Genomic DNA, 18,700 nt, shown 5'->3' with positions numbered 1-18,700 from the left:
TTATTACAGCTGCCTCCTCTAGTGGGATCCCTCTCATTAGGTAGGAGCTTGGTTTCCAGTGGGGTAAATAGCTTAAGCTAACCAGAACTATTTGAAATCAAGCCATGAAGTGGCAAATACAAAACTTTGCAAAAATTAAACACACACACACACACACACAAACCTAGATGGGAGCTTGCTAAATTGGGAAATGGTCATGCCCTATTATCACCCAGGCCCCTCCCAAGCTGCGAGATCTGTAAGTACAATTTTAAATGCTTCCTAGCCTATAATGTGAACAACACTGGTGTCAGAGCAGGAAGGACCTTGCACTAAACATCTCTCCCTCCATCCTTATATGACTGTAAACCCTGAAATGTGAGAGAGCACCTCAGGAACAGGTCCAAGGGAACAACTTTGGCTACAGAGACACAGAATCAGCCACAGCCCACTCCCACACCAACAGAGAAATTTTCTTCTGTCTCTGCAGTCTTCTTAAACTTCTCAGAGAAAGTCTGTGGGTAACATGGATTAAAGACATACTCTAACTCTAAATAAGATACTTGGCTTCAGTCTGAATGAGAAGACCCTTGTAGGAGTCTCTGTCCATTAAATAAATTATAAACAGAATGGAAATTTGGAAATTCAGAAAGTTGTTGATTCAAAATTCAGCTGAACTGGGAAAATTGTAAATGTTTGTGCTTTGAAGTAAACAAATTATGGAGGCTATGAAATTCCTGCTAGTGGATTAGGGTTTTTTTGTTGTTGTTGTTGTTTTTTGATCATTTGTGAGCCCAAGAGGAGTAGCAACACTTAAGCTTAATTTTATAAGCTTTTTCTTGGAGGACTTGCTAATGGCTTCAATAAAGTTTAAGGAATCTAATGTAATGAAAAAGACTTTCCCAGCATTTAGCATGTCATTGAATAAACAAAAACAAAACAACCCAATCCTTCAAGATGATCTTCTACCTATTAAATATTCAGTTTCACTGTTAATTTTTTAAAGAAGAAATGGGTATTTAAACTTACAGTAGAAATATTTAAACATGTTCATCCTATTCTGTCTGCTTGTGTATAACATTTATCAGCAGAAAAAACCAAAAAGCAAAGTGGGTATTTGTGTTGCCTTTAATTATATTCCAGTGATATCAGTGTTGCCCTTAGTATCAACACTGTGACTCCTGTAACCTAAGTCAGAAGCAGGCTTATTAGTGGCAAAGCAGGGTGTGATCATGACCCGAACTGGGTCTGTTTCCAGACAAGGGACCACCCCAGAAGTTTCACGCAAGAACATACCATGCTCCTTGAAATGCCTGAAGGGCATTTTCAACTGAGAAGTGAAAGTTTGGTTCACTTTTTGGTTTGATGCCTTTTACTGGAAAATGGTCACTGTTCCTGCCCCCATTGGGGGAGGACTGAGCATATTGTGAAATGTCCTCACCCAGCTCTGTCCTTGGATTAGCGGCTCCAAAGAAAAACATGCCTCTCTAAGTCATCCTGTAAGGTGACCCCGAAGTGTGACTTATCACACCATCCCGCCTTCTTTACCCCCTGAGTCGTGGAGGGCAGCCTGGCCTGATGCACCAAGGATTCATGCTCACAGATGATCCAGGGCATGTTCTAAACATTAACTTTACTTTCAGCCAAGTCATGGCCTCTGTGGAACCTGCCAGAGCAGAAGCTTACCTGCCCCCGGGGTGGGCAGAGGGAGCAGGGGATGGGGACTGTTTAACACTTTGTCCCTGGAATAAGATCTCTATGAACCTAGTGCTAATTTCGTGCGTGTAACCTTGTCAGGCGAAGGCATTTTTGTAACTCCTCTGCTCTGCATATAAAAGATTAGGACCCTGAGGTTTCAGGACCAGGTCGTGGCCTCTGAGAGCCCCAGAGCTGAGGAAACAGGAGTTACAATACTTGCCTTCTGTTACAACACATCAAGGCAGGAGCAGATTCATCTCAAAGGTAAAGGATGTTGAACTTGATGTGGATGGGAACCTGGCGGAGGTTCATCTCACTCTTCGGCGGGGAGGGAAGTGGATGTGCCCCTTGTAAGCCTGTAAACCTGTCTTTCTCAGCGGCTGCGATTCAGCTTTCTCCTGAACCCCCTTGCTTGCGTCTGCTTGGGAATGACTCACAATTCCTGATGGGGCTTTTCCATGTCTAATTTATATAATTAGATGATGCAATCAAAACAAGTTAAACTGTGAGAAAGCCAGAAATCAGTGCCAGTGTCCACTTAACCAGGCTCTGAGAAAAATAGTACATATGGATTGTGAGATGCCAATACCCCAAAGAAACGAACACCCTCAAGGAATGTTCAAATAGAGATGCTTGACCACAGTGGGCTTCTCGGAAGACTAGCACTGAGGAGGCTGTACCTTAGCTTCAGCCTTTGTAATTCTAAAGCAGAGCTGCTTAAACTGCAGTATGCACAGGAGTCATCTGGGGATGAGATGAAAATGCAGGGTTTGATTCCGATCTGGGCCTTGATAAATTCTGCACTTGTATCAACTCCGTGGTGATGCCAGTGCTGCTGGTTCACGGGACAATCGGGTGGCAGGGCTCACTGGGGTCTCAGTGACAGTACATAATCTTTGAGACTTTTCCATGCCTGAATCTTATCAAATCAGCAGAGTCAAAATGCATTTTACCAAAAGCATTTCCTGTTCTGTTTTTAAAGTTTTTATTTTTAAATTAACACACAGTAAAAAATGATTCTTTTGTGTGTACTCAGGTCTGTGAATTTTAACATACATACAGCTTCACGTAACCACCGCTATGAAGAATGCAGAACAATTCCATCAGGTTCCCCACAGTTCCTTCATGCTTTGCCTCGGCAGTCATACCCTCCCCAACCTCTAATCCCAGGCAGTCATGATAGTTTTGTCTTTTCAAGAATACCATATAAATGGGATCACAGAAAACATATACCAACCAGCCTGGGCAACATGGCAAGACCCCGTCTCTATAAAAAATACCAAAATTACCCAGGTGTGGTAGTGCACACCTGTAGTCCCAGCCACTCTAGAGGCTGAGATGGGAGGCTCACCTGGAGCTGAAGGAGGTCAAAGCTGCAGTTAGCCGTGATTGTGCCCCTGCACTCCAGACTGTGCAGCAGAGTGAGACCCTGTCTCAGTTTAAAAAAAAAAGAAGAAAAGTAAGAAAGAAAATATATACCCTTTTGAGATTGCCTTGTTCTACCGAGCATAATGCCTTTGAGATTCATCCAAGTTATTGCATGTGTTGAATAGTTTGTTCCCTCTTATTGCTGCACAATATTTCATTGTATGAATGTTTGACAGATTTTTATCCATTCATCCATTGAAGAACTATTAGGTTGTTTCTTTTTGGCAATCACGAATAGACCTGTATACAGGTGTGCAAGTTTTTGCTTGAACACAAGTTTACATTTCTCTAGTCTAAATACCTAGAAGTGGAATTGCTGGGTCATATGGTGAGTATAGTTAAACTTTATAGGAAACTACAGCCGGCCGGGCGTAGTGGCTCATGCCTGTAATCCCAGCACTTTGGGAGGCCTAGGTGGGTGGATCACCTGAAGGTCAGGAGTTCGAGACCAACCTGGCCAATATGGTGAAACCCCGTCTATACTGAAAATATAAAAAATTAGCCAGGTGTGGTGGTGGGTGCCTATAATCCCAGCTACTTGGGAGGCTGAGGCAGGAGAATCACTTGAACCTGGGAGGCGGATGTTGCAGTGAGCCAAGATTGTACCATTGCACTCCAGCCTGGGCAACAAGAGGGAAACTTCTTCTCAAAATAAATAAATAAATAAATAAAATAAAAAGGAAAAGAAACTGCTGCCAAACTGTTTTTCACAATAATACCTGTACCATTCTGCAGTCCTGCCAGCAATGTGTGAGAGTTCCAATTCCCTTTCTCCCTGGAACCAGAGGACTTCTCAGAGCTCTTTCTATCCTTGTTCCCTCTTCTGGGTTGCCTTGAGTCTAAACTGGGGATACCAGAGTAAAAATAGAAAATTTAGCACTGTTCAATGGTAATTGGAATTCTGGGGTTTTTCCTCTAATCTACCTGCTGCTGTTTACTTTTCAGAGTCCTCAAACAGCTGCGCCACATATTCTGTCCAGGCTGCATTCTTTGGAGGGACAGGTTAGGGTGTGCTTCCTCCATCTTAATTGGAACTGGAACCCTTCTGTTCTATTTCAAGCCCCAATCATAAAGAAAAATGTAAAAGGTGGTTAAACATACTTTTGGATATGTGAAAAATAATCATGAAATGCTTGCTCTCAGGAGGTGTTGAATAGGCAAGAAGTACATGAGCAGTGTGCACAGTCAGCTGGTGTGCATTGAACCTCCCTAGCCAAGAGCCACAAGCACGCTCAGTGTAAGCCAAAAGCCTGTTTTAAAAAAGCAACTCTCAGATTTCTCAATTTGAGTTTAATACTCTGGGTAACTGAGACTTGGGAAATCAAATTGCTGGCACAGCGTTAAGGCTCGCGAGGGACAAATGTTCCTTTGTTCTTGTTGATTTGCCGAACGTGAGTTGGCTCCTGGGGCAGCACAGATGCCTCACAGGCGGTCAAGTGCGACACATTTGGTTTGACTGAATCAATGTCTTCACATCCCTTCATGCGGTTGTTCTCTGTAAGTGTTAATTAATTTGTTGATTTTGTGAAGTCAAATTTCTAATGGTTATGGAGGTTATGGTTTGTCCAAGTTGGTGCTGATTCACTGGACGCAGCAGCATGAATTCTCTCAAGCACAAGATTAGATGGTGTTTTGGGCTGAGGGGATACAGAGGAATAGAGCTATTTACTTATCAAGAGCTTTCCAACTATGGACAGTCTCCTCATCACACTCCTACTAGGAGGAGCAGTTGTCCTCATTGTAGACACCAGGAAACCAAAACACAAATACTCACAGAAACACATGTTACCTGTGAAGGAATGGGCTAAACCCTAATGACAAGATGCTAACAGTCTCCCAGTAGGTTAGAGCTAGGGAACTTGAACTTCTAGTCCAAAGACAGAAGAAACTTTTCCCCTATGTTTACTGAGGAATAACTTATGTGTAGTGAAATTCACTCATATAAAATGTAGAGTTTGGTAAGTTTTAGCAATTGTATACTGCTATATAATCAACACTATAAACAAGACACAGGCCAGGCACAGTGGCTCACACCTGTAATCCCAGCACTTTTGGAGACCAAGGTGGGTGGATCACCTGAGGTCAGGAGTTTGAGACCAGCCTGGCCAACATGGCGAAACCCTGTCTCTACTAAAAATACAAAAATTAGCCCGGCGTGGTGGCAGGCACCTGTAATCCCAGCTACTGGGGAGGCTGAAGCAGGAGAATTGCTTGAACCCAGGAGGTGGAGATTGCAGTGAGCTGAGATCGTGCCACTGCAATCCAGCCTGGGTGACAGAGTGAAACTCCTTCTTAATAAATAAATAAATAAATAAATAATAAACAAGACACAGAACATTTCCATTACCCTAAAACGTGCCCTCATGCTCCTTTGCCCTCAGTCCCCTCCCCCAACTTGACCTCAGCCAATCCCCAATCTGTTTCTGCAACTCTTTGTTCTGCAAGGTTTCCACTGCAGTTCTCTGCACAGGCCACTTCCTGCACCCTGGGTGCTCCTGCCCGCTCATCCTGCAAGTCCCTCCCCCTAGAAGGAGCCCCAAACCCCCGGCCAGGTCAGGGCACCCTCCTTGTGTGTCCCATTTCAGTGCCTGTCACATGAAGTGCCAGTGCCTCACTCCCTGTTATCTAAAGTCCCCTGAGGAGGGGCCGTGTCTTATCCCAGTGTCAGCCCTTTAGAGTGAAGAAGGATGGGATATCAGATATTTGTTTGTTTGTTTGTTTGTTTGTTTGTTTGTTTGAGACAGGGTCTCGCTTTGTCCCCCAGGCTGGAGTGCAGTGGTACAAACATGGCTCACTATAGCCTTGACCTCTTGGGCTCAAGCAATCTTCCTACCTCAGCCTCCTGAGTAGCTGGGACCACAGGCACGTACCACTATGCCCAGCTAATTTTTTATTTTTTATTTTTGTAGAGACAGGATCTCTATATGTTGCCCAACCTGGTCTCAAACTCCTGGGATCAAGTGATCCTCCAGCCTCAGCCTCCCAAAGTGCTGGGATTACAGGCGTGAGCCACTGCACCCAGCCTAAGTATCTTTAACCCCCTCTTTCTGCCTTATTTTTATCTTTTCCTAAAAGTGTATTTCTAAAGTTATCATTAATTGTGTTTCTTTGAAGCTACAAAACTGGTGATAGTAGCCACTACAGTTCTGCTCATAGTGAGGACAATGACTAAAACAAGTTAAGAAGACAAGGTAGTTTGTTTAAAAGTGAAATGCATTTTTTCTTAGAGATTTTACTTGTTTTCACCATTGTGTCAGCAGCATTTTCCAGCAAAACACACACACACAGCTAGTTAGTTTGTAAAATAACGTTATGCAGATGGAGGTAGAGATGGATGTCACTCTTCAGCCCAGAGGGAGCTCTGCTATTTCTTAGAAAAGCATGTATCTCCCATTTTACACATGTGTGACACCTCCCAGTGAGTGGGCATGGTGAGGCTTATCTCTGACATATCAGAAGTGAAAGAACATAGGACAAACGCTCTTACCCAGTGCTCCTCTGGGCATGGCCCTACATAGGACATGGTTCAACTTAAGAACTTCTACTGTCATCCAAGCTTTCCTAAACAGTGGCCAACAGACCAAGGATAGAGATAAATGAATCTGTCATATACCCAAGAAGCCACACACTCAATATTGTGTGTAAATAAAGATTCACACTTATTCAAGGTTGTCAATGACATTTAATTAGCTCGGACTAATGATGTCCCTATGCCGGACTAATGAATCCCTATGCCAGACAACAGTCAGAAAAATCAGAGGGCCAGGACCAAGCTCATCAGTTATATTTATTCAGAACTTTATAAATTGCAGAACACTTTGACATTTGGGGTCAAACTTGGCCTTCAGAGAAATTTTAAAGATGAGAAAACTGAGGCCAGGAGAACCCATGTGACAAACAGATGGCGCATCAAGGCAGTGGAAACACAGGTCTGGAGTAAACATCTGGCTTCAAACCCCTTTCTCCTTCTACCCTGCCCCACTGTCCCGGTCTGTCTTTCTGAGAGCTGTGGCCCAGACCTCTATGCTGAGTTCCAGACCCATGTGTCAGGCGCCCCTCCAGTGCTTCCCCCTGGGGCTCAGCACCCAGGAAACTCAAACTCCATCCAGCACAGCCTGAGCCCACTCCCCATAGCCTCCTCCTCCTCCATTTCCCATCTGTGCACAGGCAGAGCCAGGGCAGTACCCACTGACAGCCCTTCTCCTTCATTTTCCACGCAGAGTTTCCTGTGAATCTGTCCACTCTTCATCATCTTTGCCCCTCCTGCCCTGGTCACAGCATCTCTCTGGGCTCCTCCAGCAGCCCAGTTCCTCCTCCCCCTGCATCCGCTCTCACCAATCCAGTCTCTGCCCCCAGAACATCTGACAAAATGCCTGTCTGGACCCACCATTTCCCCACTGAAAGCCCTTCCTGGGATAAAGTCCAGATCCTCTCTGGGGCATGCCAGGCCAGCTTGTCCAGGCTCCCATCTCCCCACACTCTTCTGCAGGGGTTCCCACCAGCAAACAGGAACATCTGCAGCCCCTGCTTTTGAGCTTTCTACTATATCCACTCAGCTGGTCTGAAAGTTGAGCAGAGTTTCTGCATGTAATAAGTGAGCATTTTGAGTGTCTGATATGTATAATTCCACACACAAGAGCCCACATGTGTGCATGCACACACACACACACACACCTCAAAGCAGCTTGCTCTGGGGGTGTCAGGCACTGGAACCATTTTCTCTGATAAATCCCTTTAGTAAAGGGCCTGGAAACTTTCAGAAGTCTGAAGCCTGTCACTCCTCAGATATCTCACCTAAAAGATGAAGAAGGTCATGGCCATCTCATGTGGATATTGTGATAACAAAATGGACTTAGGGGCACAAAATTCCTGGTGCATGTTCCTGCTACCGGAAGTTGAGAAATGATTCCTCTGTGAGGAGGAAGGAACGGCAGAGGCATTTGCCAGGTGCCAGCTTGTGGAAGGCCTGCACTCACATCTCACTGTGTCCTGACAACCAGCCAGCAGCAAGCACTGAGGCCACCATTGTCCTCCCACTTGCAGAGGTCCTGTGGCTGGTCAGGTCTGTCTCATGTCAACGGCAGGGTCAGGATGCCTATACCCTGCAGAGTCTCAGGGATCAGGGTTTATGGGGGTTCAGCTTCTATTGTTTTTATTTCAATAGCTTTAGGAGTACAAGTGGGTTTTGGTTACATGGATAAATTGTACAGTGTTTAAGTTTTGGCTTTTAGTGCACTTGTCACCCAAATAGTGTACATGGCACCCAATAAGTGACATTTTATCCCTAACCTCTCTCCTTCTGAGTCTCCAATGCCCATTATACCACTCTGTTTGCCTTTATAAACCCGTGGCTTAGCTCCCACTTATAAGTGAGAATATGCAGTACTTGGTTTTCCATTCCAGAGTTACTTCATCAGGATAATGGCCTCCAGTTCCATCTGAGTTGCTGCAAAAGACATTATTTTTTTCTTTTTTATGGCTGAGTAGTATTCCATTACACACACACACACACACACACACACACACAAAGCATTTTCTTGATCCAGTCATCAGTTAATGAGCACTTAGTTTGACTCCATATCTTTGCAATTGTGAATTGTGCTGTGATAAACAAACACATTCAGGTGTCTTTTTTATATAATTACTTCTTTTCCTTTGGGTAGGTACCCAGTAGTCAGAATTGCTGGATCAAATGGTAGATCTACTCTCAGTTCTTTGAGAAATCTCCATACTGTTTTCCAGAGAGGTTGTACTAATTTACATTCTTACCAACAGCATATAAGTGTTCTCTTTTCTCTGCATCTGCACCAACACTTATTAGTTTTTTGACTTTTAAACAGTCAAATTGGAGTAAGGTGGATTGGAGTAAGATGGTAGGTATCTCATTGTGGTTTTAATTTACCTTTCCCTGATGATGAGTGATGTCGAGCATTTCTTCATGTTTTTTGGTTATTTGTATGGCTATTTTCTTTTTTAGGGGATGAACAATCAATACACCCGTCGGGAGGTCTTCTGCCGGAACACCTGCCATGATCTCAGGCGTTTCTGGGAAAGGGAAATTGGCAAACAGACTTACTACCGAGAATCGGAGGAACATCGTCTGGGAAGAAGCGCACTGAGAAAGTATGCAGCTTGTTTGTCTACTTTTTAGAATTAATTCATCTTTAAAATACATCTTATAATTTAGAACAGTTTTAAGTTCACAGCAAAATTGAGCAGAAGGTACTAAGAGTTCCCTGAGCCCCCACGCAGTTGCCCCACTATCAACATCTGCACCAGTGGTACCTTTGTGACCGTCGATGAGCTTTCACTGACTTTCAAGTCATTATTCTCTTGTCTGTTTTGTAAGAGCAAAATTAATTTCCCCAGAAGAATGCCAGATGGGCTCTTAGAGGAGGTAATTATTTCAGTTTTCCATGCTTACAGTCCTTTAATTCTTATCTTTATGAACTGGAAAACTCTCTCCTCTCTGTCGCCATGTCACCTTCTAGCACATGAAGGTTACACTAAATGGGGCAGGGGTGGGGGGACAAACACTATGTCTGTGAAAAGCAATCAAGCAAAGGAAGCAGTGCCCAGTTCTCAGCGCCCATTTGGGTGAAAACACAAGCTGGCCTGCGTGGTTCCTGGAGGGGAAGGCGGAGTCTCCCCTTGTGTGCATCCCTGTTCTGGCCCAGTGAGTCTGCCGAGCAGTGGAGTGCAGTGACTCCCGTGGGCAAACGAGGGTCACCTTGCTGTGGAAGCAGTGCAGGCTCGCTGCCCTCACACACACACTGCAGAAAGCCATCATGGGCTGCAGGGAGGGACCGCCCTTTTGAGCTCTGTCCCCTCAACGGGAACAGCTCAGCCAGCTGTCTGACGAGGCCATGGCTTATGTGTGGTAAGGGAGTATGAGACCTTGTGTGCTGTCCAGACAGCAGGGCCCATGACTCCTTGGCCACTGGACTGATGACATGCCTTAATTCACAGGTGGTAAACTTACTGCTGCCTTCCCAAAGCCTCTCCTGAACCCTAGAGGGGAACCCAGCCTTCCACTTACAGAGACCTGCTCAGCCTTATTCCTTACTACCATCCCACCTGCTGAAGTACAGAAGTAGGGCATAGAAAGCTGACTTGGGTGGCCAGTCATTTCTGCAGTTCCTGCCATCTTCGTCCCCCAGGCCAGGCCGCTCAGAGTCCTGTATCATGTGTGGGTTCCCTGGGGAGCAGGCAAAAGGCCTCAGGTGAAGTGAAATTGGCCCAAGGAAGATGCAGAAACCAAAGGCTCCAAGAGAGGCACAAGCCAAGGAGTGAACAAAACAGCCTCTGAGGCAAATTGTGCAGGCTGTTAAAATATTAAAAATATATACATGCAGCCGGGTGCGGTGGCTCAAGCCTGTAATCCCAGCACTTTGGGAGGCTGAGGTGGGCGGATCACCTGAGGTCGAGAGTTTGAGACCAGCCTGACCAACAAGGAGAAACCCCATCTCTACTAAAAATACAAAATTAGCTGGGCGTGGTGGCGCATGCCTGTAATCCCAGCTACTCGGGAGGCTGAGGCAGGAGAATCACTTGAACCCCGGAGGCAGAGGTTGTGGTGAGCCGAGATCTTGCCATTGCACTCCAGCCTGGGTGACAAGAGCAAAACTCTGTCTCAAAAAAAAAAAAAAAAAAAATATATATATATATATATACACACACACACACACACACGCAGGATCTGTCTATGCATATAACAAAAGAATGCAAGGAGATAAACTTTCTGGTTGATAGGATGGCAGAAGACTTTAGTTTATTTGTTCTCCTCGCCCTCTTCTGATTTGAATCTGGGTAGCCAGGCTCCAGAGGCTCTGCTCTAATTAATACTCTACGTTGTCCCTTCACGAAATGGAATGTTAGTTCCCCTCCCTCTTCTGCACTCCCATTTAACAATCCAGGATCTAATATGGCAGCAGCAATATGCCAAAGGAAGACATTCCTTAGAGGAGAAAAACAAGATGAAAACAAAATTGCAAGAGTGGGCAAGGGTGGGAACAAGCTCAGAATAGTGGTGAACAGCAGAGACGTTGCAGCTGGTTGCCTGGGCTCACCCTTTTGGGTCCCTGGGGTGAGCAACCAAATCTCCCTGGGTCTCAGTGTCCTCATCGTTATTTTCATCATAGAGAAACAGACACTAAAAGAAGTAAGAGGGATGCTGGAGAGTTACTGCCCTTTGAGTGTGGGCAGAGGGAGTGCCGACTTGATCTTCTTTCATTAGCAGATGGAGCACCTGGGCTACTGATGCACACAGGGGTGTGCACAAACCTCCCCCATTTTGGAACTGGTCAGGGAGGCAACACAGATGCTGCCATCTCCCGCCTGTCCACTACAGGATCTGAGAGTTTCTTTCTGCAGTCTTCTGGGGGTCCCAGCTTCAGAGCTGGTTCACTTGGCCCTTGGACACCAGCAGCTTGTTGAGCTGCTGTGCAGATGTGTTGGCATGCTGGTTGGCAGCCCACACTCTGAGGTCCAGCCCTCCAGGTAACTAGCATGGCACCCTCCAATCTCATCTCTCAGGGAAGAGAGAGTTGGGCAAATGTAGGAGAAAGGACAAGAGCATTCTAGGCAGAAGAAATGCCATGTGCAAACACCCCGAGGTAAGGGAACAGTTTGCCCTATTTGTGGAAAGGAGAAACCGCCATTTTTATATATTGCTCGTGTATTCTCCAAAGTCCCTACTGCAGTGCTGAACATATAATAGGTGCTCAAGAAAACCATGCTTGACTGTATCCAAGAAAATCATGGAATTGGATCTTGGATGGGTCTTTGCTGCCTACTGACTTTGGCCCAGCACTCACTCCCATTCCTGGCTTCCTTGCCAGGCTGATCTCCTTTGACCCCCATCCCCATCAATTCTACTCCCTCAGCTGACCCCTCTTCCCATGCTAGTCCTTGAATCACCTAGTCCTTCAGCTTCTGGCTAGGTTCTGTCAACAGGAGATGAGAGGACTGGAGGCTAAGTCTGCCTATTTCTTCCCTACACCCTTCCTGCCCTGGGTCCTGTTTTCTAGCAGTGACTTCATCTCCCCTGGACTACAGCTCCTGCTGCAGAGCCCCTCCTCCATGGCTCCAGGCTCCAAACACAAGTGAAAAGGGACTGGTAGAAAGAAGCTATTGACATTTGGCAACACCTAATGAAAGTAAATTGGATCTAATGATCATTAATATCTGTTAACATCAAAAAAAGAGAGATACAACCAGACAGATTTGATGGCCATCCATTATATCACCCGTAATGTAGTTTTGTCAAAAAAAAAAAAAAAAATCCAGATCTAATCAAACTTCTAGTGCTAGCCACTAGTTAACAGCATATACAGGAAACAGAGGAATGGGTTACAGTCACACAGAAATACAGTCAGCAAAATTCAAACTGTGCATACTCTGCAGAACAAACAATCTGGTTTCAAAAAAAGAAAACAAAAACTGCAGGGGAAGGGGAAAGATGAGGGAGAATTTCCAGATTAAAGAAAACCTAAAAGATATAGCAACAAATAGGAATGTATGCGCTTTATTCGGGTCCTGATTCAACCAACCTAACGTTCAACATTAAAAGACAATCAGAATTGTGAGCCAATGGAATATTTATTTGATGATATCAAGTACCTCTGGTTAATTTTTTAAGTGTGATAATGGCAAGGTAGTTTCTTTTTAAAGGAGTTATTATATTTAAGGACAAAATAGCTAAATGCAGTTATTTTGTTTAACATGCAGGAGAAGGGAGATATGGGAAACAAGATCAGCCTTAAGCTGGGGAAGCTGGGGAGTGGCTACAGGGGAGTTCTTAGATTACTAGTTTCTCTACTTTTTTGTATGCTTGAAATCTTCTACTATAAAGATTTTCTAAAAAGTGTTATCTTGAAAAACAAGAGTGCAATTTCCCTTTCCCTTCTTCCTCACCACCTCTTCACAATCCAAGTAGTTCCATCAATTTTTTCTGTATGTATTTTGAGGCTATTTTATTAGGTGCATGCATATTTAGAAGTGTAATATCTTCACGGTGAGGTGAACATTTTTATTATTAGGCAGTGACTTTATCCCTGATGATTTTTTGTTTGAAGATCTTTTTATCAACAGACTTTATAACTGTATTAACAGACTTTATATTAAGTCTATTAATATAGCCAAACCAACCTTGTTTTTATTAGCATTTGCCTTATATATCTTTTTTCCGTTTTCTTATTTTCAACTTATCTCTGTCCTTATAATTTAGATGTGTCTTTTTTAAACAGCACATAGTTGTCTGAGCACGGTGGCTCATGCCTGTAATCCCAGCACTCTGGGAAGCCAAGGCAGGTAGAACACTTGAGTTTGAGACCAGGCTGGGCAATATGGCAAAACTCTGTCCCTATAAAAAATACAAAGATTGGCCAGGCGCGCTACCATGAGCCTGTAGTCCCAGCTACTGGGGGGAAATGGGGAGTGGGGCTGAAATAGGAGGATCACTTGAGCCTCGGGAGGTCGAGGCTGCAGTGAGCCGTGATCGTGCCACTGCAATCCAGCCTGGGCAACAGAGACCCCACCTTCTCAAAAAAAAAAAAAAAAAAGTACATAGTTGGATTGGATGTTTTTCTAATCTGACATATTTTAGTATAAATTGGTGAGTTTAGTCCTTTTTCATTTATTGTAACTGGCTTGTTTCTACCATCTTAGTTACTTAGAGTGCTTTATGATTTCCCTTTTCTGTATTTCTTTCTATTTTTTTCTTACTCTTTGAATTGATATCCATATCTCCTTAATAGATAAGAACTATTTTACTAGTTTCTTCTGTCATCTTTATCATTGTCTTCTTTTCATTTTCTTTGGGTTTATTCTTTTCCAGAGATGTTCTCAATTTTGATCAAGTCTAATTTATGAGAAAAATTTCTTTTTTTTTTTTTTGAGACAGAGTCTCACTCTGTCGCCCAGTGCAGTGGCTCGATCTTGGCTCACTGCAAGCTCCGTCTCCCAGGTTCACGCCATTCTCTTGCGTCAGCCTCCTGAGTAACTGGGACTACAGGTGCCCGCCCCCGTGCCCAGCTAATTTTTTGTATTTTTTAATAGAGATGGGGTTTCACCGTGTTAGCCAGAATGGTCTCAATCTTCTGACCTCGTGATCCACCCACCACGGCCTCCCAAAGTGCTGGGATTACAGGTGTGAGCCACCGCACCCGGCCGAGAAAAATTTCTTTTATAGATTTTGCTTTTGTTGTATCTAAGAAGGCTTTGCCTATCCCAAGGTCACAAAGATTGTCTTCTGTTTTATTTCTAGAAGTCTTATGAATTTAAGTTTTACATTTAGATTAATAATATCTTTTGACTTAATTTTTAATATAATGTGAGGTACAGACTGCAGTTCACTTTTTTTGCACATCCAGTGGTTCCAGCACCATTTGCTGAAAAGACTATCCTTTCTCCACTACATTGTCTTTGCACGTTTGTTGAAAATTAATAACTCATCTATGTGTAGGAATGTTTTTGGACCTTTTCTGTCCCATTGATCTATTTGTCCATTGGCCCAAATGTCACACTGTTTTGATTACTTAGGTTTATAATAATTCTTGAAGTCAGGTGGTGTAAGTCTTACAACTTTTTCAAAATTGTTTTAGTTATTCTAGGTTCTCTGCATTTTCATATGAATTTTGGAATCAACTTGTCAATTTCTGTTATGTAAAACAGCCTGCTGGTTTGATTGGGATGGAATTGAATCTATAGGTCAATTTAGGGAGAAATGACATCCTAATAATATTTAGAGTATCTGATATATGAACACAATATATACGTCCCTTTATTTAGGTCTGTTTTAATATCTCTCAGCAATGGTTTGCAGTTTTCAGCACATAAGTCATATATATCTTTTGTCAGATTTACCTCTATTTTGTATTTTTGATACTATTATAATTGCTTTTTTTAAATTTCAATTTGTGGTTGTTTCTTTGATTTATGGGTTATTTAGAATTTGTTATTTAGTTTCAAAATGTTTAGGGGACTTTCCAGATATCTTTCTGTTATTAAGTCTAACTTAATTATTGCAGACAGGGAACATATTGAACCCTTTTAAATTTATTGAGACTTGTTTTATAGCCCAGAATATTTTCTATCTTCATAAATATTCCATGTATGTTTGAAAAAGAATGTGTGTTCTGCTGTTGTTAGGGAGAATATTCTATAAATATTGATTATATCAAGTTGGTTGATAGTGTTGTTCAAGTGTTTTATATCCTTATCATTTACTGATTATTGAAAGACAGGTATTGAAATCTCCGCTATAATTACAGATTTGTCTACTTCTCCTTGCAGTTCTATCACATTTTGCTTCACGTATTTTGAAGTTCTGTTATTAGGTACATAAATGTTTCAGATTGTTATATCATCTTGATAAACTGACCCCCTTATTACAAAATGACCCTCTTTCTCTTTGGTAATATTTTTTGCTATGAAATCTACTTTGATATTAATATAACCACACCAGCCTTCTTTGATTAGGTTTAGCATGGACTATGTCTTCGTCCTTTTACTTTTAACCTATTTTGTCTTCATATTTAAAGTGGATTTCTTATAAGCAGCATATATTTGGATATTGTCTTTTAAAAATCCAATTTGACAGTCTTTGCATTTTTATTGCATTGTTTACACCATTAACGTTAATTGGTATGATTTGTTTTAAATCTACCATCGTGCTATGTGTCCTCTATTTCTCTCATCTGTTGTTTATTCCCTTTTTCTCTTTTTATGCCTTGTTTTGGATCAAGTGAGTATTTTTTATGATTCCATGTTATCTCTTCTGTTGGCTTTTTAACTATTGTTCTTTGTGTTTAGTGGTTGCTTTAGGATATATAATACACATCCTTAACTTATCACAGCCTGCCTTCAGGTTATATTTTATCACTTTTTGTGTAGCATAAGAACCTTACAATGGTATATTCTCATTTCTCCCCTCTTGGCCTTTATGCTATTGTACAAAGTACAACTTTACTTCTACACATGCTATAACCCCACAGTACATCATTAACAGTTTTACTTTCAACGGTGGGCTATTTTTTTTTTTTTTTTTTTTGAGACAGAGTCTTATTCTGTCGCCCAAGCTGAAGTTCAGTGGCACAATCTCGGCTCACTGCAACCTCCGCCTCCCAGGTTCAAGCAATTCTCCTGCCTCAGCCTTCTGAGTAGCTGGAACTGCAGGCACCCGCCACCATGACCAGCTAATTTTTGTGCTTTTAGTAAAGACGGGGTTTCACCATATTGGCCAGGCTGGTCTCGAACTCCTGACCCTGTGATCTGTCCACCTTGGCCTCCCAAAGTGCTGGGATTACAGGAGTGAGCCACTGTGCCTGACCACAGTGGGCTATTTTTAAAGAGATTTAAGTAGTTTTAAAAAGTGTTAATATATAACCACATCGTTGCTTTTCAGATGCTTTTCATTCCTTGTGTACATCCAGATTTCCATCTTGTGTCACTTTCCTTCTGTTTGAAGGAATTCCTTTAACATGTCATGTAGTGACAGTCTGCTGGTGATTTCTTTCAGTTTGCATACGTCTAAAAATATCTTTATTTCCCCTCTGCTGTTGAAAGATAGGTTTGCTGTGTAAAGAAATCTAGACTGACAGGTTTACTCTCCCTGACTTTAAGTATATTTTCAAAGGAAAATCCAGAGAATTAAGATTAAGTACTTCTAACAAAAATGAGAGCCTGTTTACTCTCACTTATATAAATAAATAAATATGAATAAATTATAAAAAAAAAATATATATATATATATATATTTAAACTTGCATGTCCTCTGCATGCCTTTTAAAACCTGAACACATACACGCAATTTCAGGGGCTGGGAGGACAGGAAGAAAGCTCTCCTGAACCAACAGCCATGGAAATGAATGCTCCGTCTGTGTGTGTTTGGTTTCTATTTTCAGGCTCAGAGAAGAATGGAAGCAGAGGCTGGAAACAAAGCTGAGGCTGCGGAACAATCCAGAAGACACTGAAAAGAGGACAAATGTTGGCTGAGAGCTTCCTGCTTAATTGACAAAAGAAGATGCAAAACACTGAGGTCACTTTGCTAGAAGTCAATGCAAATTCCTGAGTCCCTTTGCTATACCAATCAGCTCTCACACTATTGTTTCCCCACCTGGGAGAGGACTTACCTGTAAATCCTTTCCCAGTGTTTGATGGCAGTTATTGGCCAAGTCAGTCCTCTGTGCGTGGGCGCCAGATTATTATCCCAAATGTCTCTAAAGATAGCTTATTTAATGTTGAAGCTTCATGCAGCATTCCTTGCTTCTATATAATTATCTTCTAATTTTGAAATCCAAATATTTTAAACTCTAAACACACCAAGAGGAATCCTCAACCTTCATGGTCAAACTTTAAACACTGCACAGTGATATTGCCCCATCATTTCACCTAGGAAACACAGCTTTATGGAATTCTTGTTTTCTTTTTATGAGAAGAGAAATGCACCTATCTGCAGAAATTTTAAAAATTTTATCAATAGTCAAAGTACAGTTTGAAAATAAATTGATCTAATATTCTTTTTTCTTCATATAAATTTAATTAGCTTTTTCAAAAATATGTTTACCAAGAATAATATCAGAATAATTTTAATAAAACTTGGTTGTCCTGTCATCACTATGCACATGCCTTCATTTTATTGCTTTATTTTAATCTCTGCATGTTTGCACTGGTTGGCTCTCTGTCAGCCCAGCCAAAGCATATCTGGCCACTCCACAGAGTGTTTACCACACAGATTCTGGATTTTGAAATGATACAGCCACTCCCTTGCCATCTCTCAAGTTCAGAAGCACCAGGGTTTGATGCTTCCAAGAGTGCAAACAGTAACTGGGCCTGAGGCAATTATTTTAACCAAGGGAAGGGAGAAGAGATGCAATGATATAAAGTCCTGGGTACTTGCTGGCTGTAAGCAGCACCTGCAAGGCCTTATATACTATACACAGAGGCAATGTTTATGGCAGATGCACCTGACAGCAATAACAAGATAACAAGTTAAGCAAATACACTGAGAATGACATTATGGTCTAAGAAGAATGTGTGTTCGGAGTCCCAAGCTAAGGAATCCAGGAGTGGCCAACCGGGAGTTTCATACCTTAACTGTGAAGGACACCTGAACCCCCAGCCATCCTTTGGAACATAGGTTGTACAGGGGATCAAAGCCTTCTGTTTTGGGTTAGATGGTGGTTGCTAGGTGGAGGGTGCTAAGTGAAAATGCTATATAAACTGCATGCTTTTTACAAACAGTAGTGGTTCTCTTGTCCAGCCCGCTGCTACTGGACCATCCCCATGTAAGTTCCCCCAATAAACCCTATGTCTCATTTGCTGTCTCTGAGTGTCTTCTTTGTCTTCTCAGACATGTTGCCATTCCATTGGAGTCAATAGGAGCCTGGCTTGACATAATATTACTAGGAGATGCAGAGAGTCAGGCTGGCCAATTCTGCCAGTGGTGAGTGTGGTGTTGCAGTCTTCTAAATATCCTAATACAGCATTAAGTATTTCCATCCACATCCCTAGGGAACCCATTAGGCTTCATCAGGCCAATGGGAACCTCCCAGAGGAAAGCAGGACTGGGGGAGTATTTCCCCAGCTTCCACAC

General features: G+C 42.6%; 1 protein-coding gene across 1 annotated transcript; it reads left to right on the top strand.

The window, feature by feature from the left end:
- The first annotated feature begins 4,428 nt into the window (after positions 1 to 4,428).
- Positions 4,429 to 18,424, top strand: FAM240A (family with sequence similarity 240 member A). The gene is made up of 3 exons (XM_009239104.4): positions 4,429 to 4,602; positions 9,083 to 9,228; positions 17,010 to 18,424. Exons 1-3 carry the CDS (start codon positions 4,570 to 4,572, stop codon positions 17,098 to 17,100), a joined length of 270 nt encoding a protein of 89 aa, XP_009237379.1. The 5' UTR covers positions 4,429 to 4,569; the 3' UTR covers positions 17,101 to 18,424.
- The last annotated feature ends 276 nt before the right edge of the window (positions 18,425 to 18,700 follow it).

This window comes from Pongo abelii, chromosome 2 (genome assembly GCF_028885655.2).
Source record: "Pongo abelii isolate AG06213 chromosome 2, NHGRI_mPonAbe1-v2.0_pri, whole genome shotgun sequence".
Lineage (NCBI taxonomy): Eukaryota > Metazoa > Chordata > Mammalia > Primates > Hominidae > Pongo > Pongo abelii.
Note: the sequence above shows the minus strand (reverse complement) of the source record. Positions and strands in the feature narration are given on the sequence as shown.